Source organism: Phalacrocorax aristotelis, chromosome 2, assembly GCF_949628215.1.
Source record: "Phalacrocorax aristotelis chromosome 2, bGulAri2.1, whole genome shotgun sequence".
Lineage (NCBI taxonomy): Eukaryota > Metazoa > Chordata > Aves > Suliformes > Phalacrocoracidae > Phalacrocorax > Phalacrocorax aristotelis.
This window is the reverse complement of record NC_134277.1, coordinates 35,355,441-35,380,268: the sequence shown is the minus strand read 5'-3', so window position 1 is coordinate 35,380,268 and position 24,828 is coordinate 35,355,441. Positions and strand designations below refer to the sequence as shown.

Below are 24,828 nucleotides of genomic sequence, written 5' to 3'. Positions count from 1 at the left end.
CCAGGTTCTGCTGGGCCTCACATAGCGACTTGCTGAGGTCATATAAATGTTGGGCTTATGACTGCCTGAAAGACCCCTCGTGACCACCCCTCACAATGGCTCCTGCGCAGAAGATCACAAAACGTCTGGAAAAAGAACCATATAAGCTCACAGGAGGCATAACTGAAGGCGGGGCTTAGAATATAAAAGACATTACAACAAAGAGACTGATGCACGCCCACCACCAAAGGATTGTCACGTCTGTCGTCGTCAGTGCTGGATCCAAGGGTGGTGATATCTCCCTGTTTCCCTCTCGCCCCTCTCCCCCCTCTCCTTGCTTTTCCTCTTCTTCTTCTTTTTCAAATACTCTTAATAAAATCCCCACCGTCAACACTTTTCCATGTTTTCAAGTTTGAGTTGCCTTTTCAAGTTCAAGTTACTTCTGCATTGAAATAAAATGTTTAATTGATCATTTGGTGTCATTTCACCTTAATTTAGTCCAAGGGGATCATTAGAACCTTGGTCGCTCTCCCTCCTCCTCTCAGGTTAGGATGCAACAAATATGAAACAAGAAAACAAAATTTTCAGCAATGCAAACTTTATTGGTAACCCTTCCCCCCACCCCCACCAGGCTTTGCAGCTCTTTTAAGAGAACTCTGAGAGAACACGGGGAAGGCTTTCTCAGACAGCATTCAGGCTACTATTGCAAGAGAATATGCTGAGGCTTCAGTCTCAGATGATAGGGTGAGGTCACCCAAACTTTGACCTCAGCCTCACCTACAAGCCAATTTGTTGCAACAATCAGCGGGTGTGAGGAAAGGTTTTGAGATGGGTGGGTGGAAATCAAGGTAGTAGGAACATTTGTGCTTTTGTTGTTGTGCCGGGTACCACTGACACCCTGCCCTCAGAGCACAAACCTTCACCACCACCAGCATCTTCGGCAACATCTTCTGAAAATACTCTCCAAGTTGGCCTCAGGCAGTTTGGCAAACCACTAGTTTTTGTATGTAAGTCAGGAGCACGTTTCTGGGGTTTGTTAACAGAATCCCTAATATTAAAAGCTGGGTTGAAGTTAAGGCAATTCGGTATCTGTAGCATTTTGTAGATACCTTCAAGAGAAGTATATTGTCCTGAGCACCATTCACATAACAATTGTGTGTGTATTCATACAGCTGTTAGAAGCTAAAACAGAAAATATCAAAGCACCAAAAATAGTGATGGAAGGTGCCAATGAGTTAATAGTCAGGGACACAGCTCCTGGACAAGCGTGACCACAAGTAAATCTCAGATTTGTTGTTTTCTTCTATACCTTCTGAGATGGTGATTTGCCCTGCACAGCAGAACAGATCTTAGCCTTTCTTTTTCACCTACTAGAGGATTTGCAGAGCAGGAAAAGAGGATTACAATTTCTCTCAGCAGAAAGTAATCCTTTTAAGTTAGGTATGTCAGCATTCATTGAGAAGTGTGGGAAAGTCCATGCTACTTAAAATGCCTGACAGGTCTCAGAGAAATGTGGTGGCAAGAAGATGGGGGCAAAGCCCCAGTCATGATTACAATGGCCCCCAAATTAGAGACTGCTGGAGGGAGCAGTGAAAACAGAGTTCAGAAGCAAGGATTTATTTTAATATGTATCCACCTTGGTAAATTCACAGCATTAAAGTCCAGAATTACAACCTAGAGCGGTATTTGTTCATTCGAAACTAATGGCAAACTAATGCATTTACAAGGCCCCTTTATAGAGACGGGGGTCCCGTCCTGTAATTTTACTGTGCATCAGCATGTTAACAAGGTGGTCAACATAAACTGTTGGATTGCTGATACACATTCCAAGCAGCTCATCATTCCTTCGGTATACATTCATTCTGTTCAGAAAGTTATAGTCTGATTATAATGGTCACATGGAGCCCGAGACAGAGCTTATTGTTATGAATTTCATCATATGGTTTAGGTGTCCAAAGACCTGGACCAAGACATTATCAGCAGCGCTCTCATGGGATGATCAGCAAGGTCAGAAACTATTCTGGACCCAGATGCTGCAAAATAATTCAGGCTTAATATATATGGTTGAAGTTGAAGAGTACCTGGAATCCACCTGAACCTCATCTGAGCAGCAGATGAGAGCCTACCGACAAGGCAATAACACAAAAGCTATTGGGGGTTAGAAAACAAACTTTGAAGTAATGTGAAAAAAGGTAAAGAAAATGGCAGGAATTCAGCAATGGAAAATCCACACTGGGAACTATGTGAGTTAAAGTTGCAGACAAATTAAACTAAGGAAATTTTAAAAAGCCCACTTCTAATAGAGCAACATAAAGAGCAATAGCTGACACGAAGGGCTTGAAAATGCTGGGAAGGAGAAGGATTGTGAAAGTGCAAAGTGAAGTGGAAACTTAACAGAAAAAAGCGAAACAAAGCAACAAATTGCATAAAATAGCGCAAGATATTATTGGGCAGTTCACAATGTATTTGTAACAGCATAATGGCTGCACATCTCTATTGTAACGGAATGCAATTTTATTCACTCTAGTTTAGCACAGGACAGTCAACACAGTCATTTCAAATCTGTTGCTCACAATCCAAGATCACATCTTGACAGCTTTTAACAAAGTGCTTCATAACGTAGACTGCTGGGGGCAAGTGAAAGAACCAAACCCAGGGTCAGCAGTGGAATACATAAAACACATGTCTTTCAGGAACATATCGCACAAGAGATCTTTCTTTCCTATTTTAAGAAGTCTGCATTTCAATTTTGCTGATATTATACATAATTCCTGCATTTTGTCTTCTACTGAATTCCATCCTCCCCACCTTATCCCCAAAGCTTCTTATTCCTGCAGCCTGAGTGACAACCGAAGGTGCCTCTATAGGATATTGCAATGCAAACCAGTATTTAAATGGCTTGCTTTGGCTAAACGGTTCTTTGTTTGCATGTAACTACTTTCCTCCCATTCCCTTCTAACAAATACTCTCCATATGGCTGGAATATAAAGGCTTGGAACTACTTAAAGGGGTAGCTCACCATGCGTTACATGGAGGATCAGATACAATCCTACACGGAGAGAATCTTCTTCCACATTTTAGGGTGTCTGTTCAAAAGGGGGGCAGAAGACCATTTCTCATCTCTCCTTCACTTTCCTACAAAAACGTCACTTTTCCCTGACTTTTATTTTAAGTCTATATTTGCAGCACGGTATTTAAAATACCCGGACAGGCCTGGGAACTCATTGTAGCTGGCAGATTGCACAATGCATTTTGGAGCTTTCCCCTAAATTAAAACATAAGTATAACATTTAATTCGATGGCATCCAGAAAGTATTAAGATAGTCAAAACAATCTGTATTTATTTTTAGCGTGGCGATTCACAACCGAGTTTGAAAGCAACCTACAGCGGAATGCAGTTGGTTCATCCGATTTGCTTTTATCAATGCAGAAACTATAAAGACAGTTACCATGGGTTTATTTCAGCCAGATTACGTGGGCGAGCAAATTTCTTGCTGTCCTGGTCCGATTATCCAGACTAGAGGGCTCGTGGAAGCTCACCCACATCCTGCTAGACAGAAACCTGGGTGTGGAACAGGCCCCCAGAGCCACCCCACTGGATCAGCCATCTGTGGGAGCGCGTCTCTGCTCAAGGGGCTGCTCTTCTCACTGAATTACTGAGTGATCATAGGATAAGGTGCCTCATCTCATACCACCCTCCTCGATTAATAAAGGGACACATACAATGTTCTAAGTTTTTAATAAAAATCAAACTTCTTAATTGAGGAATACAGTTATTCTGAGGAAAGTAAAAAAAGTTTTCATGTCTTTGTGTTCCTTTTTCTTCCTGCTAGCTGAAGAGTGGAAGAGTATAATAACATAAGAAATTTCTTGGAGGAAAAATGCTTTCAAAACTGATATATTCTCATTTCCCCAGTTTGCTTTTTCTGATTCGATTTACTTTCCACCATTCACAATATTTTGAAATTTGAACCCTTGACTTGCAGTTGAAGGAAAACAGCTCTGCTTCCCATCGTTTTCACCTTCAGATTTCACTTTGCAGCGTTAAGGGCACTTAAACCTGGGGGCAGCTCACACAAAGCATTTAAAGCCACACCAACTCCCATCTGTCTCTTTTTTTTTTTTTTTTTTTTTTTTTTGGGAGTCTTCAAAAGGCTTACACTTCACACCTGTAACGCAGAAGTAAATATTTTGCATTATTTGGAGGATGGGGGCGTTCTCCCCTAACGCTTTTTGCAGTCTAACAGCCGCTGCCCCGCGAGGGGCGCCCGGGGAAAGGCCGAGGGCGCGGGGTGCCGGCGGGCCGTTACCCGCCCCCAGCCGCGCCACACGGGCTGCCCCGTCCCCATCCCGCCTTTCCCGCCGCCGCCGGGCGGCTCCACCCCGCCACCGCCCCCCGCTCCTCCCTCCTTCCTCCTCCTCCTCCTCCTCCCGCGGCAGCGCGGGTGGCTCCTCGCGCCATGGCGCGGCGAGGGCGGCGGCGGCGGCGGCGCCGGGGGGCGGCGGCGGCGGGAGCGGCGGGCCCGGCGGCGGGAGCGGCAGCGAGGCGCGGCAAGGTGAGGCGGCCCGCCGGCTGCGCGGAGCGGGCGGGCGAGGCAGGGCCGCGGGGGGAGGGCGCCGGCCCGCCTGCTTTCCGCTCTCCCGGAGCAGCGGCGGCCTTTGTCCGTATCCCGCGGGACCGCGGCGGCGGCGCGGGGGGTCGGAAGAGCCGCCCGACAGCGACGGGCGGCTCTTCCGACCGCCCGCGCCGTGGATCCCCACTCGGTTACACCCGGCCCCGGCCGCCCGCGGCCCCGCTCCACGTGGCGAGGCGGCTCCGGGGTTGCAAAGCGCCGGGGAAGGGGGTGGAAACAGCCTTTGGGGCGCCCCTGAGGCGTTCGGCCCCGCGCTGGCTCCTGCAGCGTCCCTAATAAAGGCCGATGGTCTGCGCTTAGCTCCTCGGGGAGGAGCTTTGTTAATTAATTAGCCTCTGTAAGCCTGGGGATGCCACTTTTGAAATAGCTAACGTATTTTTTTTTAATTCCCTTCTCTTTTTGTTGTTGTTGAAATGGTGCAATGCCACAAACACATATTTGAGTCGCCTGAATACATGTATTTATAGGGCTTTTAGGGACAAACGCCTCTGATCAGCGCATCCGACCTGGTGCGCTTGGATGCATCAGGCTGCTTGTGTGGTTCAGGTGTTGAAAGGTGGTATTGGTGAGTCTCCCAGGTGGTGGGAGGGAGGGAGGAGAGAGTCAGCATCCCTGTCAGCTCTTGGTGATGGAAGGGTAGGGAGTTTTGTGGGTTTCTGTGGAACAGGAAGGTTGTAGAAATGCTGAAGCGTTTGTTATGACCTCTGACCTCAGGGCTTTTGTAAACCTTCCACCTCTGTATGGCCTCAGGCTCTCCATCGGCAGAGTGTAGCTAAGGGCACTGTGAAACAGTTTGGGAGAAACCTGATTGACAGGGCACAATGGACGCAAACGGCACTTACTTCTCACCTCTGGCGCTACAAGCAGAGGCTCTGACTGTCCGCTAGTCACCTTTCTACTGCACAGCTAAAAAGGTGTACGTCATGATTCTTTTAAGGCTCAGCAAAGGGAAGAAGGATGCGGTCTGTTCTCAGCTCTCCTGTTTCTCATGGGAGTTTGTTTTCAGCTGAGCAAGGCCTTCTGCTGGCTCTTGCCCCTCTGTGTGACACGCTGGTAAGCAGTGGGTTCAGTCTGGGCTGAGCCAGAAGGACCTGGTGGTGAAGGTTTCTCTGTCTCTGAAATCACGGGTCATCTGCTGACTGGTAAATTAGCTTGTGAGTGAGTACGTATGTGCCCCCATTGAAGGCAATTGCCAAGGAAGTCAGCAGTACAAAATTGGTACTGCAGCTCCATTTCCCATCCTAGGGTCTAATTTAACAGGTCCTTGCACAGCAGTTTCAGTACACAGAGCTTGTTAAAGGGGTGCTGGCTGAGAAAGCTTTTGTACCCAAAAGGCCTGGACGCTAGCAGTCCAGACACGAAGGGAGGACACGTTGCATTCCTGTGGCGTTGTACAGAAGTGTTTTGCTTGGAACACTAGGGCTCAGAGAGTAATTTGGCACTGCCACAGATGAAAGGGATGCTCTTGAATTATGCAGAATTGATTTAGAAATAGCTGTTACTACTGTTTGGATCAGCAAGAGATTAGATATTACAAAAGAAGAGATGGTAGCAGTTGACAGAGCATTTGGACTGTTCATATGCTGCCATGCTGGTATTCACATTATTATCACTGTTTTTGAAAATTAGGGGATAGTTTCCAAGTAGATGTTGCCTGTGGAAGGTAACATTTTAAGTGACTCACCATGTGATTATGATAGCTGGGAATTCTTCACTTTAGGATAAAGTAGCTTGATGGGTTTTAGTGTATTTATCAATTTAAATAAAGCAATATAGAAACCATACTCCGCTGTTCTGAAAATAGCTGAATTTACTAAAATTTCATGGACTACTTGGGTTTAGCAGTAGGTTGACTGGGATGAAAATGACCATAATTTTCTGTGGAGTTGGGGGAACCACCCTGAAAGTCCCAGGAGTTGTTGCTGTGACGGATTTACAGGCTCGGGTATAATCCATCTTCAGCTTCCGTATCCCTGCGAAGGTCGTAAAACTGCGTGATGGCTGCTCATTTTATCACTTGTTCCTTCTTTTCACTGAACACTTGTTTGCCTTTCGCCTTGGTGCCACTTGTGCCAGGAATATACTTCACCGCCCAGAAGGTTTCAGGTTTTTGTGCTCGGATGCTGTTGGGAAATTGCCAAGATCATCTGGGATCTTCCTTGCCTTCCTAGATTTCATTGTTGCCCTTGAGTCTGAGGCTGATTGAATGGTGTTGACAGTCCTGTTGACCGTGTGTCTAGTTGTGCGATTTTTCTGCACCATAATACATGTCTTTGCCTCTCTCTGCCTTCCACGTCTTTCATGTGTGTGTTTGATGCTTAAAATTAAGCTTTCATACAATGCCGTTTGCCTTTATGATTCAGTGGAAAGACCAGGATTGTGACTTGTACATAGTTTTGGGTTTTTGGTTTGGCATCTCTCAGCTGGCTGGGGCCCTCTATTCTTGTAGCACTGCCCATAATTGTCAGCCTTGGAGCACTTCCCTGTTTGGTTTTGTTTCGGGGCTACAAGCCAAATCCAGTGCCTGTAACCCTTGGGTGGCTTGCCTTGGGTTTGCTGCGTAAGCCTGGGGTAAGTCAAGAGGTTTTCCAGTGCAAGTTGAAGGTGTGACCTTGCACAAGTTTGGTTTTTGTGAGTATGTATTTGAGATTAAACTGGGATTGTTTCAGTTTGACTGAAATGAATAAGCAGCAATTTTGAACATTACCAAAATTATCTGTCCTCTGCTTCAAATAGGAATGTCCATACATTGTGCAAACTTGAATGAGGGGAAAACAGCCCAACTGATTTCCCCCCCCCCATGATAGAAGGAAAAATAGAGAATTACATCTAGCCCTGCTTTCTAACACAGTATGTTCTCCTAATACATCACGAAGAAGGGGTTAATGTGACCATTGGCAATGAAAGTGATATGTACAAATACCTCTAAAAAAATGAAATATGGTGGCATAGAGATAACTGATGCTTCCCACCGAAGCTGAGTGTGTGTGTGCATGCAAGCATTCTCTCCTTGCAGCCTGCCAGGGCGCTGCCTGGCAGAAGGGCAGGTTGCATCTCTTTTGATATCAGGAAAGTTGCTTTTTCACTTGAGACATGAGAATTCTTCCTGTTTACGTGGAAGGTAAAATATCTCACCTCAGGCTTTGGTTTTTCTCCTTGCCTAACGTGGCAGGTGGAATTCATGGAGATGGCGCTTAGAAAAATCGTGTTTTGACTGGTGGGGACCTCAGGTGTCTTCACTTTTCCCCGTCGCTTGTGTGGTGGGTGTGGGAGTGCTGCCAAAATAGGTCTGACATCCCTCCCGGCCTTGTTTTCCATTTTGTCCCTTGGCGGTAGGTCTGCCAGCCCTCACGGGCACACGTGAGCTGCGTGCTCCCGGTTCTGCAGGAGCGGCACCTCTCCCCCGTGCAGCCTGACAAATTCAGGTGCACACCTGGGTGTACTGGTGGCGTTCCGTCAAATTTAGAGAAGGGGAAACTGGGAGATGCGACTGTCTTGAACTTTGATCCTTTGGTGAAAAAAGCATACTTAAGGTTGGCTGTTCTGGAAGTTGTTGGATTGTATGCTGTTAGTAGCAGGGAATGTTTTCTGCTGCTTCTGAAATGTGCCTTGTGGGTGTTTTAAACAAGTAAGTGTATTTTATGTGCAAAAATAACTGAGCTCAACAGGTATAAAATTTCCTACTAGAAATGAGGCTTTGACTCTTTCAGCAGCTGTGAATTATTTCCAGCTTTTACTAGATTTTTCAGAACTTAGCTTTTTGTAATTGGTTAAAAGACAGTTTTTCTCACATCTCTCCAGCATTTCAGCAGACCATTGTGTCTGAACCTGTGGTTTTTTCATGTTGAAATATTTCCCCTGAGCAAGCTTGAAATGTTCATCACCTGTCTGCCTTCCTGCCTTTTTTAGAGGGTTAGTGGCAAAAAGATCCTCTCTTGAAGTGCCTGCATCTTTCAAGTGTTCAGAATAGATTAATATTTTGACATTTGTGTTTAGGCAAATATGTATTTTCTTTCTTGGTATATGCTACTTCATTGGCAGACTTAAAATGCTAGGCTCCGATGCCGATTGTAAATCAGTTTCTGAATGTATTTTAATTGAAAGTTAAAATGGAAATGTCTGTGGCTTCCAGGACTACGCAATAAATAATAGCAAACCAACCCATCGCAGCAGAGGTAGGCAGTATGCCTACCTTGTACGTGTCAGGCGTTCTCTGTGACTAACCTAAGCCCTTTCGGTCAAATGGGGGCTTACCAATGACTGAATGGGATTCTTCAGTCAGGCTATGGGGAGAAAGTCACAGACTAAAAATCTTCAAAGTTCTGCAGTAAGTTACTTAAATCAGTACCTAAGTATTTGGGAATGCATAAAGATAAAAAAAAATCTTCTACTGGGAAAGGGGTGGGTTTTTTTGCCTTCTGTTTTTCCTTTGTTCAAAATCAGTAATTACACCCCCATAACAGCTCCTCTGGTGCAGATGCAGAAGTAATAGATGAAGAACAAGAAATTAGTTAGGCATACAGTAATCACAGCAGTGGCTAACTCAGCTGTACAATAGCACAAGAACTAATGCAGCGGCTCCTGGAAGCAATTTATTCATAGCAATGAGCCTCACAGCTCCTTGTATGTTTTTCTATTAAAATGCATAATGCTTCATTTTTAGTGCTGCTCTGTACTGAGTGAATTCCGTCACAGCAATGGAGCTGGATTCTGGTGGTTTGTTTTAAGAGGTGGGTGAGAGGGAATATCCAAAGGGGTTCAAATGCAGACAGCCTGACTTCTGCAGCAGTGCATTGGGTTGTGCTGTTACGTGCCTGCAAGGGTCAGTTCAGAGGTGAATTCTGCTCTCGCCCAAGCAACAGTAAATCAGTTTTGCATCAGTCTCATCAGCTTTATAAAGCAGAGCAAGAATAACATTAAGCCCATGTGTGCCCGTTACTGTAGCTTATTTCAGAGAGCAAAGCTTTGGTCAAGGTGCTGCTTGCTCTTCTAATGGAAGTGGAATTTTGTAAGTAACACCGTTTTTGGAGAATGAGCCTACTTGGGGCCATTTGCCTTGGCACAAATAAATTAAAAAAAATAAATCAATATATGGGGTCCTGTATGAGCAACCTTGGATGTCTATGATGGCGGACAAAGACAGGCTGCGCTCGGTTCTGGAGTTTATCTCGGGGATGTTCTCTTGAACATTCAAGGCTGGAGACCTTTGGACGAGGAACTGGCCCCTCTCACCAGGCAGCTGTTGATCTCACATTCGTGAGAGTTGATGAGAGGAGCAGGAAACCCATGTGTGGCTTTAGCATGCAGCAAACAGCAGAGAGGCTTGCTTCGAGTAAGAGTAGTGTGTATGATGCGTACATGTGGTCCTGGGGATGTAGAAGATTAATGTCGGGGTGCTGGTGAGCAATGCAGAGGCTTTTATCCCCGAGCATTTCTGTGAATGGCAGAATGTTTTTGCAAATTATACTGGGATGTGTAAAATCGTGTTCTGAAACTTGGCAAAATGCCTTCTGCCTTGGTTTTGAAGGCTGAATCTGTTCATCCCATCCCTCCACACACCAAATCTTAAAGCAGGCAAGGGTGGAGCTGTCTGAAGGCTTTCTTACTGGCCTGTTAAATGGAGAGGCTTATCTGAAGTGCTTGGCGAAGTATGTGACCAGGGGGAATGGTTACCTCTGGTGGTACAAGTCTCCTTCTGTGCTGGGACTGAACTTCTTGAACTCTGAAGTTGTGACCTTGGTTACCTCAGAAAGTGCTGCTGCCTACCCTTGGCAGTGGTTCCTCCTGGAAGGCTCCATCGTGGGCTTCTAGCAAACAAGAAATGTTCTCAGATAAAATGGGTTTTTGTTTTCTTACCAAGCGTCCCTGAAAAAGCTCTGTTGCAGTACTGACAAAAGAGAATGAGTTGTATTGGTTTTATTTTTGGAGTTAGGTCTGTGTCTGATAAAATATGTTACAGTACTGTTGTCTGATCTAATGGTAAGGTGCTTTGTATTTGTTTAGCATTGCATTTTATTTGAAGGTCTGTGTGTTTCTTACCTCTGAGCCATCGTTGCCCTGTAAGAGGAGGGGTGGTGGAGGGTTTCACTACAGATAAAGGGTGCTCTGAGCACATTCTTGCAAAGAAGAGGCACACATGTATTTTTACATCTGAGAAGCACTGTTGTGTGGGGTTGAACACCCTGCATACTGCATCCCCTCCCTAGGCCCAAATCTGGAGTCTGTGTTTAGGAATTAAAACCGCCTGTGCAGAATTTCGTGGAGTTTAGCTAAACACGGTACAGTTTTGCGTGCATAGCATATTTTGTGATACAAATTTGTACTTGCATAGGAGTATAAAAATAAGTTGTGATGTTGCCAATTTGAGTTTTCCTATTAAGTTGGCATGTCTGACTCGTATCTTATGTCTCATTTTGAATCAGAAACAGATACCCAAGGAAGTAGCTGACATTTTTAATGCCCCTAGTGACAATGAAGATTTTCTGGGGTTCCAAGATGATGTTTCCATACAGAGGTTGTTGTCAGAGGGCTGCTATGCTAGTTTTGAATCTCTGGAGTCAGGAAAAAAGGTAGGAACAGATTGCTGTGGACCAGTTATGCGCTTTCGATGCAGCAGCACTCTGAGATTGTGTCAAGGCTATATGAGCCATAACTAGCAGCAAAGCCCATAATCTGCAGTCCTCATATTAAAATAAATGTATACAAACTTGCTATCCTTTTTAGGTTCTGATGATTGCTTTTTAAAACTCTTTCATAGTGTAAGGAAAATAGATTTTGTTAGAAGGTGAGTTAAGCGAAGTAGGTAAGCGAAGCAAGCAGCAGAGAGAGAATTACCATCCTGGGCTGGTGTGCTCTGGATGCGTAAGACAGTGGAAATGCATGGTAATAGATGGGTTTTGTGAGTATGCAGGCTTCAAGGTATTTCTTCCAGAAATTTATATCAGTGCTGTTTCTGCACTAATTTATATTAGTGCTTTTTCTGCACTAAAATTGCTTTTTTTAGTGGTGGTGACCCACAGAAACCATCAGCTTCTGCTCTGATTGTGAGATTTGCTGATTCTCTCCGCTCTTAATGGTGAAGTAGCTTGGATCAGCATAATAATTTGATGTGTTTCATTCCCTGACTTGGTGGCTGGAGGTACCAGCTGAATTCACAAAAAAGGAAGAGAATGGGTATGCTGCCTTGGCTGCCGGAAAACTTAGGTTTTAGTCTTTTAGAAGCTTTTAATTATATACTTAATAGATATGGGCTGATGTGCTAAAAGGTAGGCTTGTCAGCTGTGCTCTCAAAAGGGTCCCTCCATTCCTTTAATTAAAAGATCGAAAATGTCTTTCCTCTTTTCCTCTATCAGGTCAGTACCTGGTTAAGAGTTGCTGAAGACAAGAATTATGACTAGCATTAGTGAAGGGAACAGACAGAACGAGTTATGTTCTGTTTCTGAGCCTTCATAGGCCTTCACAGGCAAATGGCCTCAGAGAGGCTTGCACAAAGTGCAGAAGCTGTTTGGCAGTAGAGCCTCACATCTGTGCTATGGAGAAAGACAGCAGCTTAAAAGTAATGAAATAAACTTGGTTGTAAATCACTTTGTCATCTTGTTGCTAGATGGTGGTACAGGTAACTTCAGAAAATCAGGAGGTAGCTTGCTCTTGTATTTGTGGCTTTGTGTGGAGCAGGAGGAAGGATCAATGAGAAGAGGCGGTGGTGGTGGAGAGAGAGCCTTGTGTGGGAGCCTGAGCTTCTGCTGCCTGCTTGAGGACTGCAGGCACCTTTATTTCTCTCTGCCTTGGTGTCCCAACTTGTGAGATGGAGATTATGATAACTATCTTTGCTGCAAAGTGTTTTAAAATCCTCTGATGAGAAATGCTGTGGAAGAGCTAGGTCCTGTTAATTTAACGTGTGTTACTGGGAATCCCAGTGAGACTTGTTCCAAATTTACAGCTGGCAGTACAGCCTTCCTCACCATTCCTGTGTTTCCCTTGGGCTGAGAATTATTTTGAATCTCCTTCAGTATTGAGTTTAACTCCTTTACTACTAAATGGTACAGTAAAAATACACCTTTTTTTTTTTTTAATCCTGAGTTCTATGCCAAATACTACTGTCGCTGAGAAAGACCATAGGTACATGTTGTGCAGGAAACTAGAAAGTTTGGTGTGAAGAGCAAAATGATCAGAAAAAAGCTGCAGTTGTTGGGAGAGGAGGCAAGGCAGCTGCCCTGCTGGGGTGGTGAATGGGAGGTCAGTGCATCAGATGTTCTCTTGGATGCTGATGTGCAAATGCATTGATAAGTGTTGACCTCTGCATGTTTGCTTTTCCTCAGGGTTTTCTGCAGTCCTGCTAACATGATCTCTGTGCTTCTGCTGAGCTTCAGCTGTTTCTTCTATAGGTATCCCTGATGTGTATTTTACCTTGTGTAGACCGTTCTTCATAGGTGTAACAGCACAGCTCTAGGCGTGTTATTTTTAGTCACTTCAGCTAACAGCTTATTGCACCCCCGCCCCTTCATTGTGGAATTTCATGAAAACACAGAATGCATAAAAACTTCAGTTTTCCTCCAAGAAATGCAATTTAACTTCAAAGTAACTTCCCTATTGTGTTTGTTCCTTTCTCAAGCAGCTGCACTGCAGCTATCAACAAAAGAATCAAGTAATTTGGCTTAGAGAAAACTCATTCCAATTACCCATAATAATTTGTAGGAGATGTTTAAGTGTAAAGAAACAGCATATGCAGTAGCTCCCTCCTCCCATTCCCCTGTAAGTTTTTCCACTCATCTATTGTATCTGTTTTTCCACCAGATACTATCTTAACGTAAAGAAGTCTGTAATTAAAGTCAAGGAAGGGAGGGAATTGAAAGGAAGAATAAAGATACTTCGCAAGTGCATCATATGAAAGGTCATTTTTGTATCTCGCGTGGGAGGAAGAAACAGCAGAGGAAAACTGGGGAAACAAACTTAAGTGAGTGTTGCTGGCTTTCAAGAAGCAGGTGTGTTGTGAACATGGGTTACGTTCCCATCATGAACGAGTCTTTCAGGAGACTAATGGGGACAGGTTGACAGACGGTCTTCTACTAATTCTGATTAGAAGTATGCAAATATATGTCCGATCTAGTAAATGCATTGAGTTTAATTGGTATGTAATGTGCATATTGTGAAGAGTGTTTTAATGGGATCATACATTTATTTTTCATGGTCTGACTTTTTACTTCCTAGTCTGTAGGCAGAAATTTGGGATCTGTCTACCCTAGAACACGTTTGAATGTTAAACTGCAGCGTTGAAACAGAGAGAGTTGAGCTGTTGGAAGGTGGAGGGATGTTAGTCGGCTGTTCAAAGCTCTGTGGGTTTATGTTGGTATCTCTCACTTCAGTGATGGTGTAACAGCGTGAAAAGGAGCACACTCCATCTCCAGGGGCCTTGAATACTGCCGCAGGAAGCGCAGAGGAGGGTATTATTTCTACTCCTAAGTGAACAAAAGGAGGTATCTTTCTTACTGTGGTTGTGGTTTGTATTTTCTTCCATTCAAGGCTGTTTTGCTATATCCAGAAGAAAACATACAAAACAATGTGATAATTTACACATAAGAAAACTGATGGTTTATTTTTATTGGGTAATAGTGAAGAAGAGGAGGAAGAGGTGAAGAAAGTTTCTTCCCTCAAATGAAGCAGCTCAGTTAAAGCCCTGTGTTTAAAATGAGGAAAAAAAAAATCCTGCTAAGTGAAAATAACTCAGTGCTGAAACTCTGAATGTCTTTGGCTTTTTCACTTTTGACAGGCTTTGCCTGCAAATTGCTTTCACAGTATATGCCATCTGGTTGGTACCTGCTTGAACCTCAGAACTGTTTATTGTGACTGAGTGACTCTGTGACTGTTGTTTAGGCTCTCTATCTGACTGTCTCTCACAGCTACTGGCCGGTATTTTTACAGGGGGTTCGATTTCAGTCCAGATCCCTCACTGGAGAGCTGCAGAGGATTTTCACTGAAGACACTGACTCTGAAATGGAAGCGTTTGAAGGCTTCACTTCAAGCGAGGTGGATGTGAACATGAAAGGAGTTCTGGTGAAGGTAGTCCCCTATGCATGTTGTCTTCTTTTTTACTGTCTCCTCCGTGTAAACCTCGTGTTCTAGTAGGAGTATTTCTGACACACTGTGATGTTCTATATTGATGTTGAAGAAAAATACATGTTATCTTAAAAGAGAAAAAAAGCTTTATTTAATGTAAAGTCACATATTAGAAGTGAAAACTTCTTCCCCAGCTTGTAGACTGACTGTGCTGGGCAAGGTTGTTGCTCTGAACACAGCCATGTCTGTACCCCAGACAATATTAATATGTAGATTTTTTGTTCATCTCTGCACAGGGAGAAGTGAACTTTTAAAAATTTGTTGATTTAGGTGAATTTATGACAGTGCTTTCGGGTGGTGAGACTGCTGCCTAGAATTAGTGATTTAAAAATGACCTTTCTTGTGTCACAGCCAATAATGTAACATGGGATTCTTCCTGCCTCTAGGCGATGGAGTCGGACTTGAGTGATGAGGAACATGATAATTTGTTGGGTAGTGAGGAAGAAGAGGAGGAAGAGGCGAAGAAGAAACTTTCCCCCAAGAGAAGAAGCTTTGGCCTTCGTGTTGCCTTGCAGTTTCCCACCAGGAAGTCGTCTGAGAAAAAAGTGCCTGAACAGGATTTTTCTAACTTACCTCTAAAGGACAGTGAATCCCTCACGCCTCTTTCAAACGAAATAAGCTGTAAGCGGTGGGACAAACTAGAGGGCTCTGCTTCAGAGTCTGAAGAAGACATTAAAGAAACACAGGAGGAAGGTTCCAGTGCTCTGCTTAAGAGAGCCATAAATATTAAAGAAAATAAAGCCATGGTAAGACTTACGAGCAGTGCTTTGTTCTCTGACGTTTACATCTGAGTACTTAGCTTCAGCACACTTGAATTTTGGGGTCCCCACTGGTGCTGTGCTTGGACTTTTGGCAAATCTAATGGTGGTGAGTGTTTGAATTTTTCTGCCTGGTAAAACCCTAGGGGGACCATTGACGCTCAGACATTTACCCATAAAATAGCCTTAAGTAGAACTAGTCTGCTCAAGTTTAAAACTAGAGTTGAACCAAGCATTTTGTTGAACCACGCCCAAGTTGCAGTCTTGCATTCAGAACATGTCAGAAAACCAGCTGGTCCCTTCAGGTGGTTCGTGGTGTCATTGGCACAAGAGTTTCTACTTTTCATTTGTGTCTGACAGATCTGCTGTAGTTACTGATTGGAAAGCTAGCTAAAAACTGCTAAGGATGATAAATGTAATTTTTCTGTTGTGTGGGATGTGATGTTTACAGTTACGCTTGGCTATATAGCTACTGAAAGCGTGGGTATGTGTGCGTGTAGGTGCGGAAAAGAGAGACACTGATCGTTTCCTAGTGCTTTTTCCTCTGTTGTCCAGAATGCCGCCAGCCCTCTTTAATTATCATGCTGCCATGCAAATCCAATTTGATGTTGGGTCCTCAGTGGCTCCTTCAGTTTTACTGTATTCCAGGAAAAGTTGCAGCTTCCAAGCAGTCTTGGGGCTCAAGTACACCTCTTGGGTGTGTGGGCCTGCAGCTCCCATGTAAAAATTTGCTTTAGTTTTGTACTCGTGCTTCTAATCTGTCTTGTATCCTCGCTTTTGTTGTATTGATCTTGCTGCTCTTCCACCCATCTCACCTTCCACTCTTTCTTGTAGTTCAACTGTTGTGAAATTCATTGGCATCCCAGTTGCAGCAGTGTAATGACATTAAATAGCTCCTAATAAATGCCACACCGAAGTTTTTACTGAAAAATGCTGTATCCAGCTTTTAATCTCATGATTGGTGTGGCGGTCTCAGAGGCAGCTGGCAGCCTGGCTCATCCCCGCTATTGCTGGCTTTTCAGAGATAGTCTCATCCTGGCCTTCCCGAACAGGTCGGTGTTTTTTATTTTAGACCTGTTAGCCACTGCTTCTGTTGAAATGTACTTCTGGGACGTCTCCTGCGTGGTGCAGCAGGTTGTCCTCCTGAAGTGCTTCTGATGCTGCTTATGCCATGGTTAGGGGAACCGCCAGCGGGGCTCAGTTTTTTTACGACTTTGCGAATGAGCATGTACCCACGTCGCTGTGTGTATCTGCACAAAGCAATGGGTATGCATCATTACTGGCTGTGGCTTGCAGCATTTGTGAAACCAGCACTAGCTGTCATGATTGAAAAAGGGATGTTCCTAGTCATTGCTGCTAAGGACTACTGAAAAACGACAGGCAGTTTGCCTGCTGCAATGTCACTGCTTAAGGCAATTCTATGAGTTCCCTAGCAAAAAGCACAGGTGTATCAGCAGTTGTTCAGCAAAATAGCCCACAGGGAACATCTTAGTCTTCTGGCCGAGGGCACCCTGTCTTCATTTTCTCTCTCCAGTCATATGAACTCTGAATTTCTTGTTATTGGTCACAGAGATCGTAACCATGTTGTAATGCGCTGCTTCAGTGCTGTTTCAATAAGATTGGCTGTAATTCTAGCTAATTCTAATTCCCAGTAAGAATTAATGGGAGCTGTGAAGTTAGTACTGCCTGCAGAGTTTTGCTCATTCAGGGGTAAATGAATAATAAGCCCCACTTAAAGTGCCTTCAGAAAGGTTTAATGCACTGAAACTTTATGTATTTAGATATAATTTGGAGTGAAGAGTAGATGATAGGTGTTGCTTATTTGCAGTGAGTTTTCAATGCGGATTCACTGTTGATTTCAGCTTGACCAGCTGCTGGCAGAACTGAATTCCATACCCGACCTGTTCCCAGTGAAAACGCCCTCCTCGACGCCTTCGGTAAGTCTCCGGTACTGGCTAGAGGTGACAGTAATTTTTGCTAGATGTAGCATTAATGTGTTTCTTGATGAAACACTTTCACCAAGTTTGTTCTGGTTTTCTTTGGTTTTGGTTGCTTTATTTGTACATATTTGCTATTGGTCAGTATTTAAGTACCAGAGGTTATGTGAGGAAATGGAATTTTGTAAGATAATTTATGAAGAAATACGGAGACCAAGGTGAGATGCTTCTGTATCATTTTTGCCCCAGAAATGCTGTTGGGATACTAGACAAATGTCTGTGTACGTGGGAATGATGAAGAGTAGTTGCTTTCCTTTGGGTTTAGATTCTGTTAATTTCCCTCTTGCAGGCTTTTCTTTTAAAATCTACACTTCCCAGCAGAGCAATGCTGATGAAATTCAGGCACTTCAGCATGAACCTGGAATGACACAGTAGTTACTTCAACTGACCTTTCTTGGCTAGAAGCAGAGAACTGTCAACACCCCTAGGCTCTCTGTAGAGTCACTTTTTTCCACATGTATTATAAACTGAAGAGATTTGAGGAAAAACTGAAGGGTCGTTTCTTTGGGAAGCCCATGTAGAAATGCTGGTGTGGTGGTTGTCACGTGAAAAGGTGAAGCCAAATTATACAGTCTTTGAAAGGCTGAAACCTTGCTAGCTCTAGTTAAATGCTTTTGAAACCTAAAAATCCTTTGAATACATAGATAACCCTGCCACTTTTATTTAGTATCTTTACTTAAGGAGGGGGAGGGCATTGGGAGTATTCTAGTTCCCTTCTGCTTGGTTTTTGACTTCCAGCCTGTCTCCTTGTGAAGTGCTTTTCACTTCTTTTGAAGGAAGTAACTTAGAGTACAGTAGCAAGTAGACTTGCTTCCTACATCTTGTTTATCCTGTCAGATTTAGTAGACGCCTTTACGGTAGGTGTCTATGCAGGACTTCTGTTGCATGAATTCAGTCATGCAGTAATTGGCAGGTGTGACAATATGAAAAGGGTATCTTGTGCCTCCTAGTAATTTCCAGATCTAGGAATCTGGAATTAGGAGATGAAACTTATTAATGCCCTTTCAATTTAAAAAAAAATAAATAAAAGAAAATAAACTAGAAATCAGATTATTCCTTGAAGATATATTCAGTTTGTAGGAAAATCTGAACCTTTAGCCGCTGAAGAACAGTGAGAACTAGCTTCTACCTTAATGTGCCATAGAAAAATTTTGGTATAGTTCTGTGATGTTAGCTGGAATAGAATTTGACTGTGAAAGTGGTGTCTTAAAAGGATCAAAAAGGTGTAGCATGTAGGTAGAGCACTTAGGTATGCTAGAAGTTGGTAAGGTTTAGCTTAACAAATGAGTGGGAGAAGAACAGATTAATTCACGATAGTACAAGTGTGGTACAGACATTTTGAGATAATTTCTGGTGTTTAACAGTACATACTTAACTGAAAGGACAGTTACTGTAATCGTCTTCTCTTTCCAGAGACAGAAGAAAATCCCAAGGAGGACATTTTCTGAAGGCCAGATAGCACGTCGCATGAACCCAACCAGAAATGCTCGTCCACCAGAGAAATTTGCCTTGGAAAAGTTTACTATGTCGGCCGTTAGACTTGCAGAACACTTCCGTAGCTATAGTCAACAAAACCTCTTGAAGAAGAGACTCAGTGTGGTATTTGCCAGCCTTTGATATGTCCGATAGTGAGGGATTAGTAAACATTGATTTAAATTGTTGGCCAACAGTTAGAGCAGACATCGCATCCTGCAGAAAGTCAATGAGAACCTTTGGTCTGGGATTAGCTACAGAAGTCGTCTTCAGGCCTTCCTGCCTCATCTTGCACCTGTTAACTGGGCTTTATCTGTGTTGTCCAAAACATAACAAGGCGGTTTACTTATGGCCTTTATTTATTTATTATCTGAGAGTTATTAGAGTCCACAGTGTAGAAGGCCTTTGAGTGACAAGGCTGTGGGTCTGGTGGAGGTGACAAAGCAGATCATCTCTATTTTCAGGCTCAGGAAAAGTTAGCAAAAACCCCTCTCTGGAAATAGCAGAGAGAAGATAAAGAGGAGTTATAGCTGAACTGAGAATGAATAAAGGGAATCTGCACCAACAAACTGCTGATGTACTGGCTAGCCATTCAAAAGTTGCCCATTTTATTCTTCCCCATTTTTTTAAGTATGTTTTTCCCTCCCTTGGCTTATGGTGGTCTTTTGTCTTAGTTATATTCACTGTATAGCCTTTATGAGGAAGACACTTAAGTTTGTTTCTGTACATGGTAGAGGCCAGATCCCAGTTCTGCTTATAGGAATGAGTGCTGGGCATAGTTGAAGCATTATAGAGGGAACTTGGCTATTAAACAATGTGGAGTGGCACTGAATGAGACCCTGAGCTGGTAAGCGAGTATTTTGGAGAGAACAGAGCTGATCTAGGTGAAGGGCAAATTAGGTGTTAAGAGTGGGGTAGGTAGGTACGGATCAGTTGAGATTTGTACATGAAATTTGAAATGTCCTGAGGGGCATGATGACAATCCATGGATTGCGGTCAAAGAGATTGATATTTTGAAGGCAAAAAAGAGTGCTTAATAGTAAGTAGAGGACTCTTTTCAAGTAATAAACAGGATAATAATGAAGGGCTGGGTATGGCAGGGCTAACCTATAACTTCTGTAAAGGTTTTTTGCCAGGACATTACAGATTGTCATTGGAGAAAATAATTGGAGAGCATGCTAGGAGATCAAAGGAGCAAAGCATGGGAAGGCGGATGGTTATAGTTCCTTATTTTGAGAGGGAAGAAATGGAGTATGAAGAGTTACAGTGGAGGTGTGCGGGGAATGCAAAGAAAAGGAGGTAGCATTAAAACATGTTAAGAATTTGTGGCAATAGAAGTAGCAATGATGGGATGGGGAGGAAGAACTTAAATACTAGAGAAAAGATTAGGGAAGGGGGAGAGAGCGAGAGAGAGGCGGTGATGATTTAGAAACTCTATTCTGTGTTCTTCCAGTGGGCCCAGAGCCTGTAGTCTGACCCCTCTAGACTGCATATGCATTATAAATGAAAGAATTTGTCGCCAAGTGTGGTGACAGAGTCTTCATGACACCAGGCAAAAGGTGTTGAGATGAGTTTGTTTAGCAGGGGGAATGTGGAGTGCGCAAAAGGAGGAGATCATCAAAGTATTCATCTCACCGTCCAGTAGAAGATATTACTGAGGAGGACTTGGACAACATTGCAATCACTGTTAAAGACAAAATCTATGATAAAGTTCTAGTAAGTGGCTGCTGTTTCCTTTAGTGTGTCCATTTTCTTGACATTGGAAGTCTCATAACAGTTCACCTGGTGTTTGCTGAAAGGTATGCTTTCCTGAGGTTCTGGAGAGTGGAGCTTTGCATTACTGTATTACACAGGCGCAATTTGGAAGCTTTGCCGGGCTCCCGTGGGCTTGCCCATGCTGGTTGATATGCCCCACTGACTTCTTGCTTCTGCAAAGAAGTGCTTTCTTGCCATAGAGCTATTAAGTGGAATTTGCTATAGCTATGATTCACCATTGATAAGAGTTGCCATCTCATTCTCACTTAATGTAAACGTGGTGGTTGTACCAATAAATAATAGTGATCCCTGCTGCTCCTTGTACCGCTGGAAACGAAGTTTCTGTAGCGGTTGGGTAGTTTCTAGAGCTCTTGATAGAACTCGTGCTCCTTTCCTTCACTGGATTTGGCTATTAGTAAGTGTCATAAAGATCTAGATGATCAGCTTACTATATAGCTCATGCTTCATTGTATTTTCAGAGATGTCAGAAGGTCACTTTCTGAATAGTTTTAGCTTTTTTCATAGATAGAGGAAAGGATCTGAACTGTGAATGAGGTTCATGTAGTTTGAGACTCTCAGTCCAGCTGAGGCTGGGCACTGCCTCTGTAAAAGCCGTAGCATCTCTCCAGGTATCTATATGATTTATTATAGTAACAGACCTTACAGTTCTTACTAAGCTTTTCATTGCTGAATTTGACTTTGGTCTGAAGTTTGGGCTTTGCTATCAGTAGATATATTAGGGAAGTCCAGCAACAAGCATTTAAGATGTCCTTCATATATACGTATTTATCATCCTTTCCAACTTTAGGGTAGTACTTGCCACCAGTGTCGACAAAAGACAATTGATACAAAGACAATCTGTCGCAACCAGGGCTGTGGAGGAGTAAGGGGGCAGTTTTGTGGACCATGTCTTCGAAATCGATACGGGGAAGATGTGAAATCGGCACTGCTTGATCCAGTAAGTATAATTTCTTGGGCTTGGAAAGAACGTGTAACAAATACAGTTTTGTTAGTAATCTGTGATGAGTAGATGCTCATGATAATGTGGTGTTCAAAGCTTTTTGCCGTGAGAAGATCTGTAGTACTGTTAGGATTGACACTGATCTTGCTGAAACTCAAGTGGAAGGTGCTGGACCTTCCAGCTTTGTGCTTTGAAGATCCACTTGCATACCAGGTAGTGGAGGGAAAGTCCAAGAGCTTTTAAGAAAAGCAGTCTGTCCCTGTTCAGAAAAATGAACCATTTTATTAATACTCTTACGTAATGATAGCATGGCATGTAAAGCAGGTTCCTTGTTTTAAATTCAAAATTTTAAATATGAGAAAAAAGGAGACAGATACCTAGAAGTCTGAGGGTTGGTTCCCTTTTCTCTGTTTTCCCCCGAGGCACTGAGCAAGGAGAGAACACAGGCTGCTGCGAGAGAATGAGGTGTGTGGCTACGCAAAGACCTCTCGGCTCAGCTCAGCGACCTCTCTGTGCTCAGCTTGTTTTGGGACCTCCTCCCTCACCTCTGCTTTAGAGATGGGCTTCAGGGCTTTTTCTGAAAGACAGTGAAGAACTAATGGCGCCAGTGTGCTGGCCGAGTGTGGCAATGGCTGCTATACTGTAATGCATGTCTATGTTCAGTTGCTAAGCAGCTGGAAGATGCCTGCCTTCATGTACATGCTGGGTAATTCAGTCTCAGGAATTCAGGCTATGCCAGCAGGCAGAGCCAAAGAAACTTGACAGAGTGGGTACTCATCTTTTTCTAGGGAGTTTACTATGGTCAGCCTAACATAGGATGACTTATCATTAGGCATTACAGATGCCTTTGGTCTATTTTAAATCAATACTGAACAATCTGAGCCTGAGTCTTCAGAGTAAGAGTATTCAAGCAAACAGGGTGGTACTTAATTTCTTTAATCCTGCAGAATTTGGAAAGCGTTAACAAGGTTGGTTGGCTGGCTGATTCAGGCTTTTAAAACCTTGCCCTGAAGGATCATGCGGTAAGGAAGTCATGCTCTGATCTGAGCAACAGGAAGGTGAATACAGAATCATAGAATAGAATCATTAAGGTTGGAAAAGACCTCTAGGATCATCAAGTCCAACCGTTAACCCAACACTACCATGTCTCCTAAACCATGCCCTGAAGTGCCACATCTACACGATTTTTGAACACCTCCAGGGATGGTGACTCCACCGGCTCTGGGCAGCCTGTTCCAATGCCTGACCACTCTTTCAGTGAAGACATTTTTCCTAATGTCCAACCTAAACCTCCCCTGACACAGCTTATGGTTTGCCTTTAACCCCCTCCCACATTCACCCCCTTGCAGGCCTGGATCTGTCCTCCTTGTCGCGGGGTGTGCAACTGCAGCTACTGCCGCCGGCGGGATGGGCGCTGTGCCACAGGCATGCTCATCCACTTGGCCAAGTTCTACGGCTACGACAATGTCAAGGAGTACCTGGAAAGGTGAGGGCCATGCCCCGCAGTTGTTCCTTTTCAAACTGTTGCAGCCCTTTAAATAATACTTGACTTTTGTGGCCTGGGGCAGATCCTGGACCTATGCAAAAGAAGCCTCTTAGACTTGAGATTTCACCTAGGCTGAAATCGGCTGCATTAAAGTGAATTGTAGTGTCTGTGTAAACAATTCATTTGCTTAAGAAAATGAATTGTTTTTCCCTGTTTTGAAATCAGTATTGATTGCTTCAGGCATAGTGAAGTGCTGTTTTGGAAGTTGTCATCTTCAGCAATGGAAATTATCTGTTTATGGGGAACCTGAGTTTCCTAAAAATCACTAACACTGTTTTCTCACATGTCTTCTAGTTTACAAAAACAACTGGCGGCTGACAATTGAGAACACTGAACTCAAGCTGAGCCTGCAACTGGTTAATACATTGACAAATTCTGACTTCAAAAGTTGTATTACTATATAAGATAGAATTGTAGAATATAGTATATGCATTTCTGTTTTGGAAACTTTTTGATTGATGTGGTCTTATGCGAAAGATCTCTCAGGAAAATGTTTTGGTAGAGAAATCTACATGCACAGACCTATGCGTTAAGTGAAATGGCACTTGAACCTTGAGTGTTTAATTTTTAATAGAGCTACAGAACCACATGATGGAGAAGTTGGTCAATTTGAGTGATATTTATATAATTGTGCAAGTTTGCAGAAAAGGTATCTAACAGCTACCTGTAAAGCATACCCTGTCTTTAAGGAAACAAAAAATCCCCTTGTGTTCCAACTTGATCATAAAGATTCAGTTTTCTAAGCCTTGTTTTCTGAACCTGCTCCTCCACCTGCAGTTTATGGAGCTTGGCCCTGCAAAGAAGGGAAGGGTACTTTCATCTGAATGCCACTATATTCCAACCAAAGCTGATGCAACCTACCAGTGGGAGGATGATTTTCGTTCTATTCCGAAGTGCAATTAATCACTGAAACATGAAAGTGGAGAATGGAAGTTTTGTTTAAAAAAAAAAAAAGAAAAAGAAAAAAAAAGAAAAAAATTTAAACATCATCCCAATAAAGAATTTTTCACCAGCAGTTTTTGTGTGATGTACCTGCTGCCTGAACCAACTACCTTACAACAGTCAAAACTGATTAACAGGTTTAAATCACAAAGTTCAGGATTAGTTTTTTTACACACAGTTTATACTTAGATGTTTTTTCATAAGTTCAACTAAGCTTTCAAACAAATTTGTTTAAATGCAACATGTTTGTATTGCAGTGTGATTATGCTAAAATTTTTGTAAGAGACACACTTCATATTATGTAGAGAGAATAAAGAATAATCAAGAGTAGTAGTTTGTGAGTCAAACTACACCCAGATGCTGATGTGTCCCCTTTACTTTCCCCGAGCTGGTGTAATGAAAGAATTCTTGCAGATCTGTAATCATTATGTAGTGAAACACACAAACACAACACTGGTGGATGAGGAAATAACAACATAGACCACAAAGTGTTATACTAAGGATTGTGGTTTTGTGATGCAGATCTCCTGCTCCAGCTGACTGAAAAATATTTGTCTCCTTTTGCTAAAACTACAAGGCAGACTGAGAAAGCAGCATGTGCTACCGAAAGCTTAGTACTAAACTGCCAAGAGTAAAGCTACTCCTGCCAGAACCCAGTTAGCTGGCATCT

General features: G+C 43.2%; 1 protein-coding gene across 4 annotated transcripts; it reads left to right on the top strand.

Annotated features, from left to right (window-relative positions):
- The first annotated feature begins 4,422 nt into the window (after nt 1–4,422).
- On the top strand, nt 4,423–24,491 carry CDCA7L (cell division cycle associated 7 like). Of its 4 annotated transcripts, none has more exons than XM_075083014.1 (9): nt 4,423–4,535; nt 14,532–14,669; nt 15,113–15,472; nt 17,347–17,421; nt 18,895–19,080; nt 20,539–20,670; nt 21,518–21,667; nt 23,020–23,156; nt 23,511–24,491. In XM_075083014.1, the coding sequence occupies exons 1-9, from the start codon at nt 4,440–4,442 to the stop codon at nt 23,539–23,541; spliced, it is 1,305 nt and encodes a 434-aa protein (XP_074939115.1). In that variant the 5' UTR covers nt 4,423–4,439; the 3' UTR covers nt 23,542–24,491. The 4 variants fall into 4 exon arrangements, with proteins under 4 accessions (XP_074939115.1, XP_074939114.1, XP_074939113.1 ...); XM_075083013.1 differs by having other exon boundaries at nt 20,536–20,670; XM_075083012.1 differs by lacking the exon at nt 4,423–4,535 and adding an exon at nt 11,063–11,182.
- Nucleotides 24,492–24,828: the final 337 nt, after the last annotated feature.

Excerpts from the sequence above, each read along its gene's own strand:
- CDCA7L (XM_075083013.1), top strand. The coding sequence starts at position 4,440 with ATGGCGCGGCGAGGGCGGCGGCGGCGGCGGCGCCGGGGGGCGGCGGCG. Across the intron at positions 14,670-15,112 it reads TGAAAGGAGTTCTGGTGAAG|GCGATGGAGTCGGACTTGAG; the intron begins GTAGTCCCCTAT and ends TCCTGCCTCTAG. Across the intron at positions 20,671-21,517 it reads AAATCTATGATAAAGTTCTA|GGTAGTACTTGCCACCAGTG; the intron begins GTAAGTGGCTGC and ends TTCCAACTTTAG.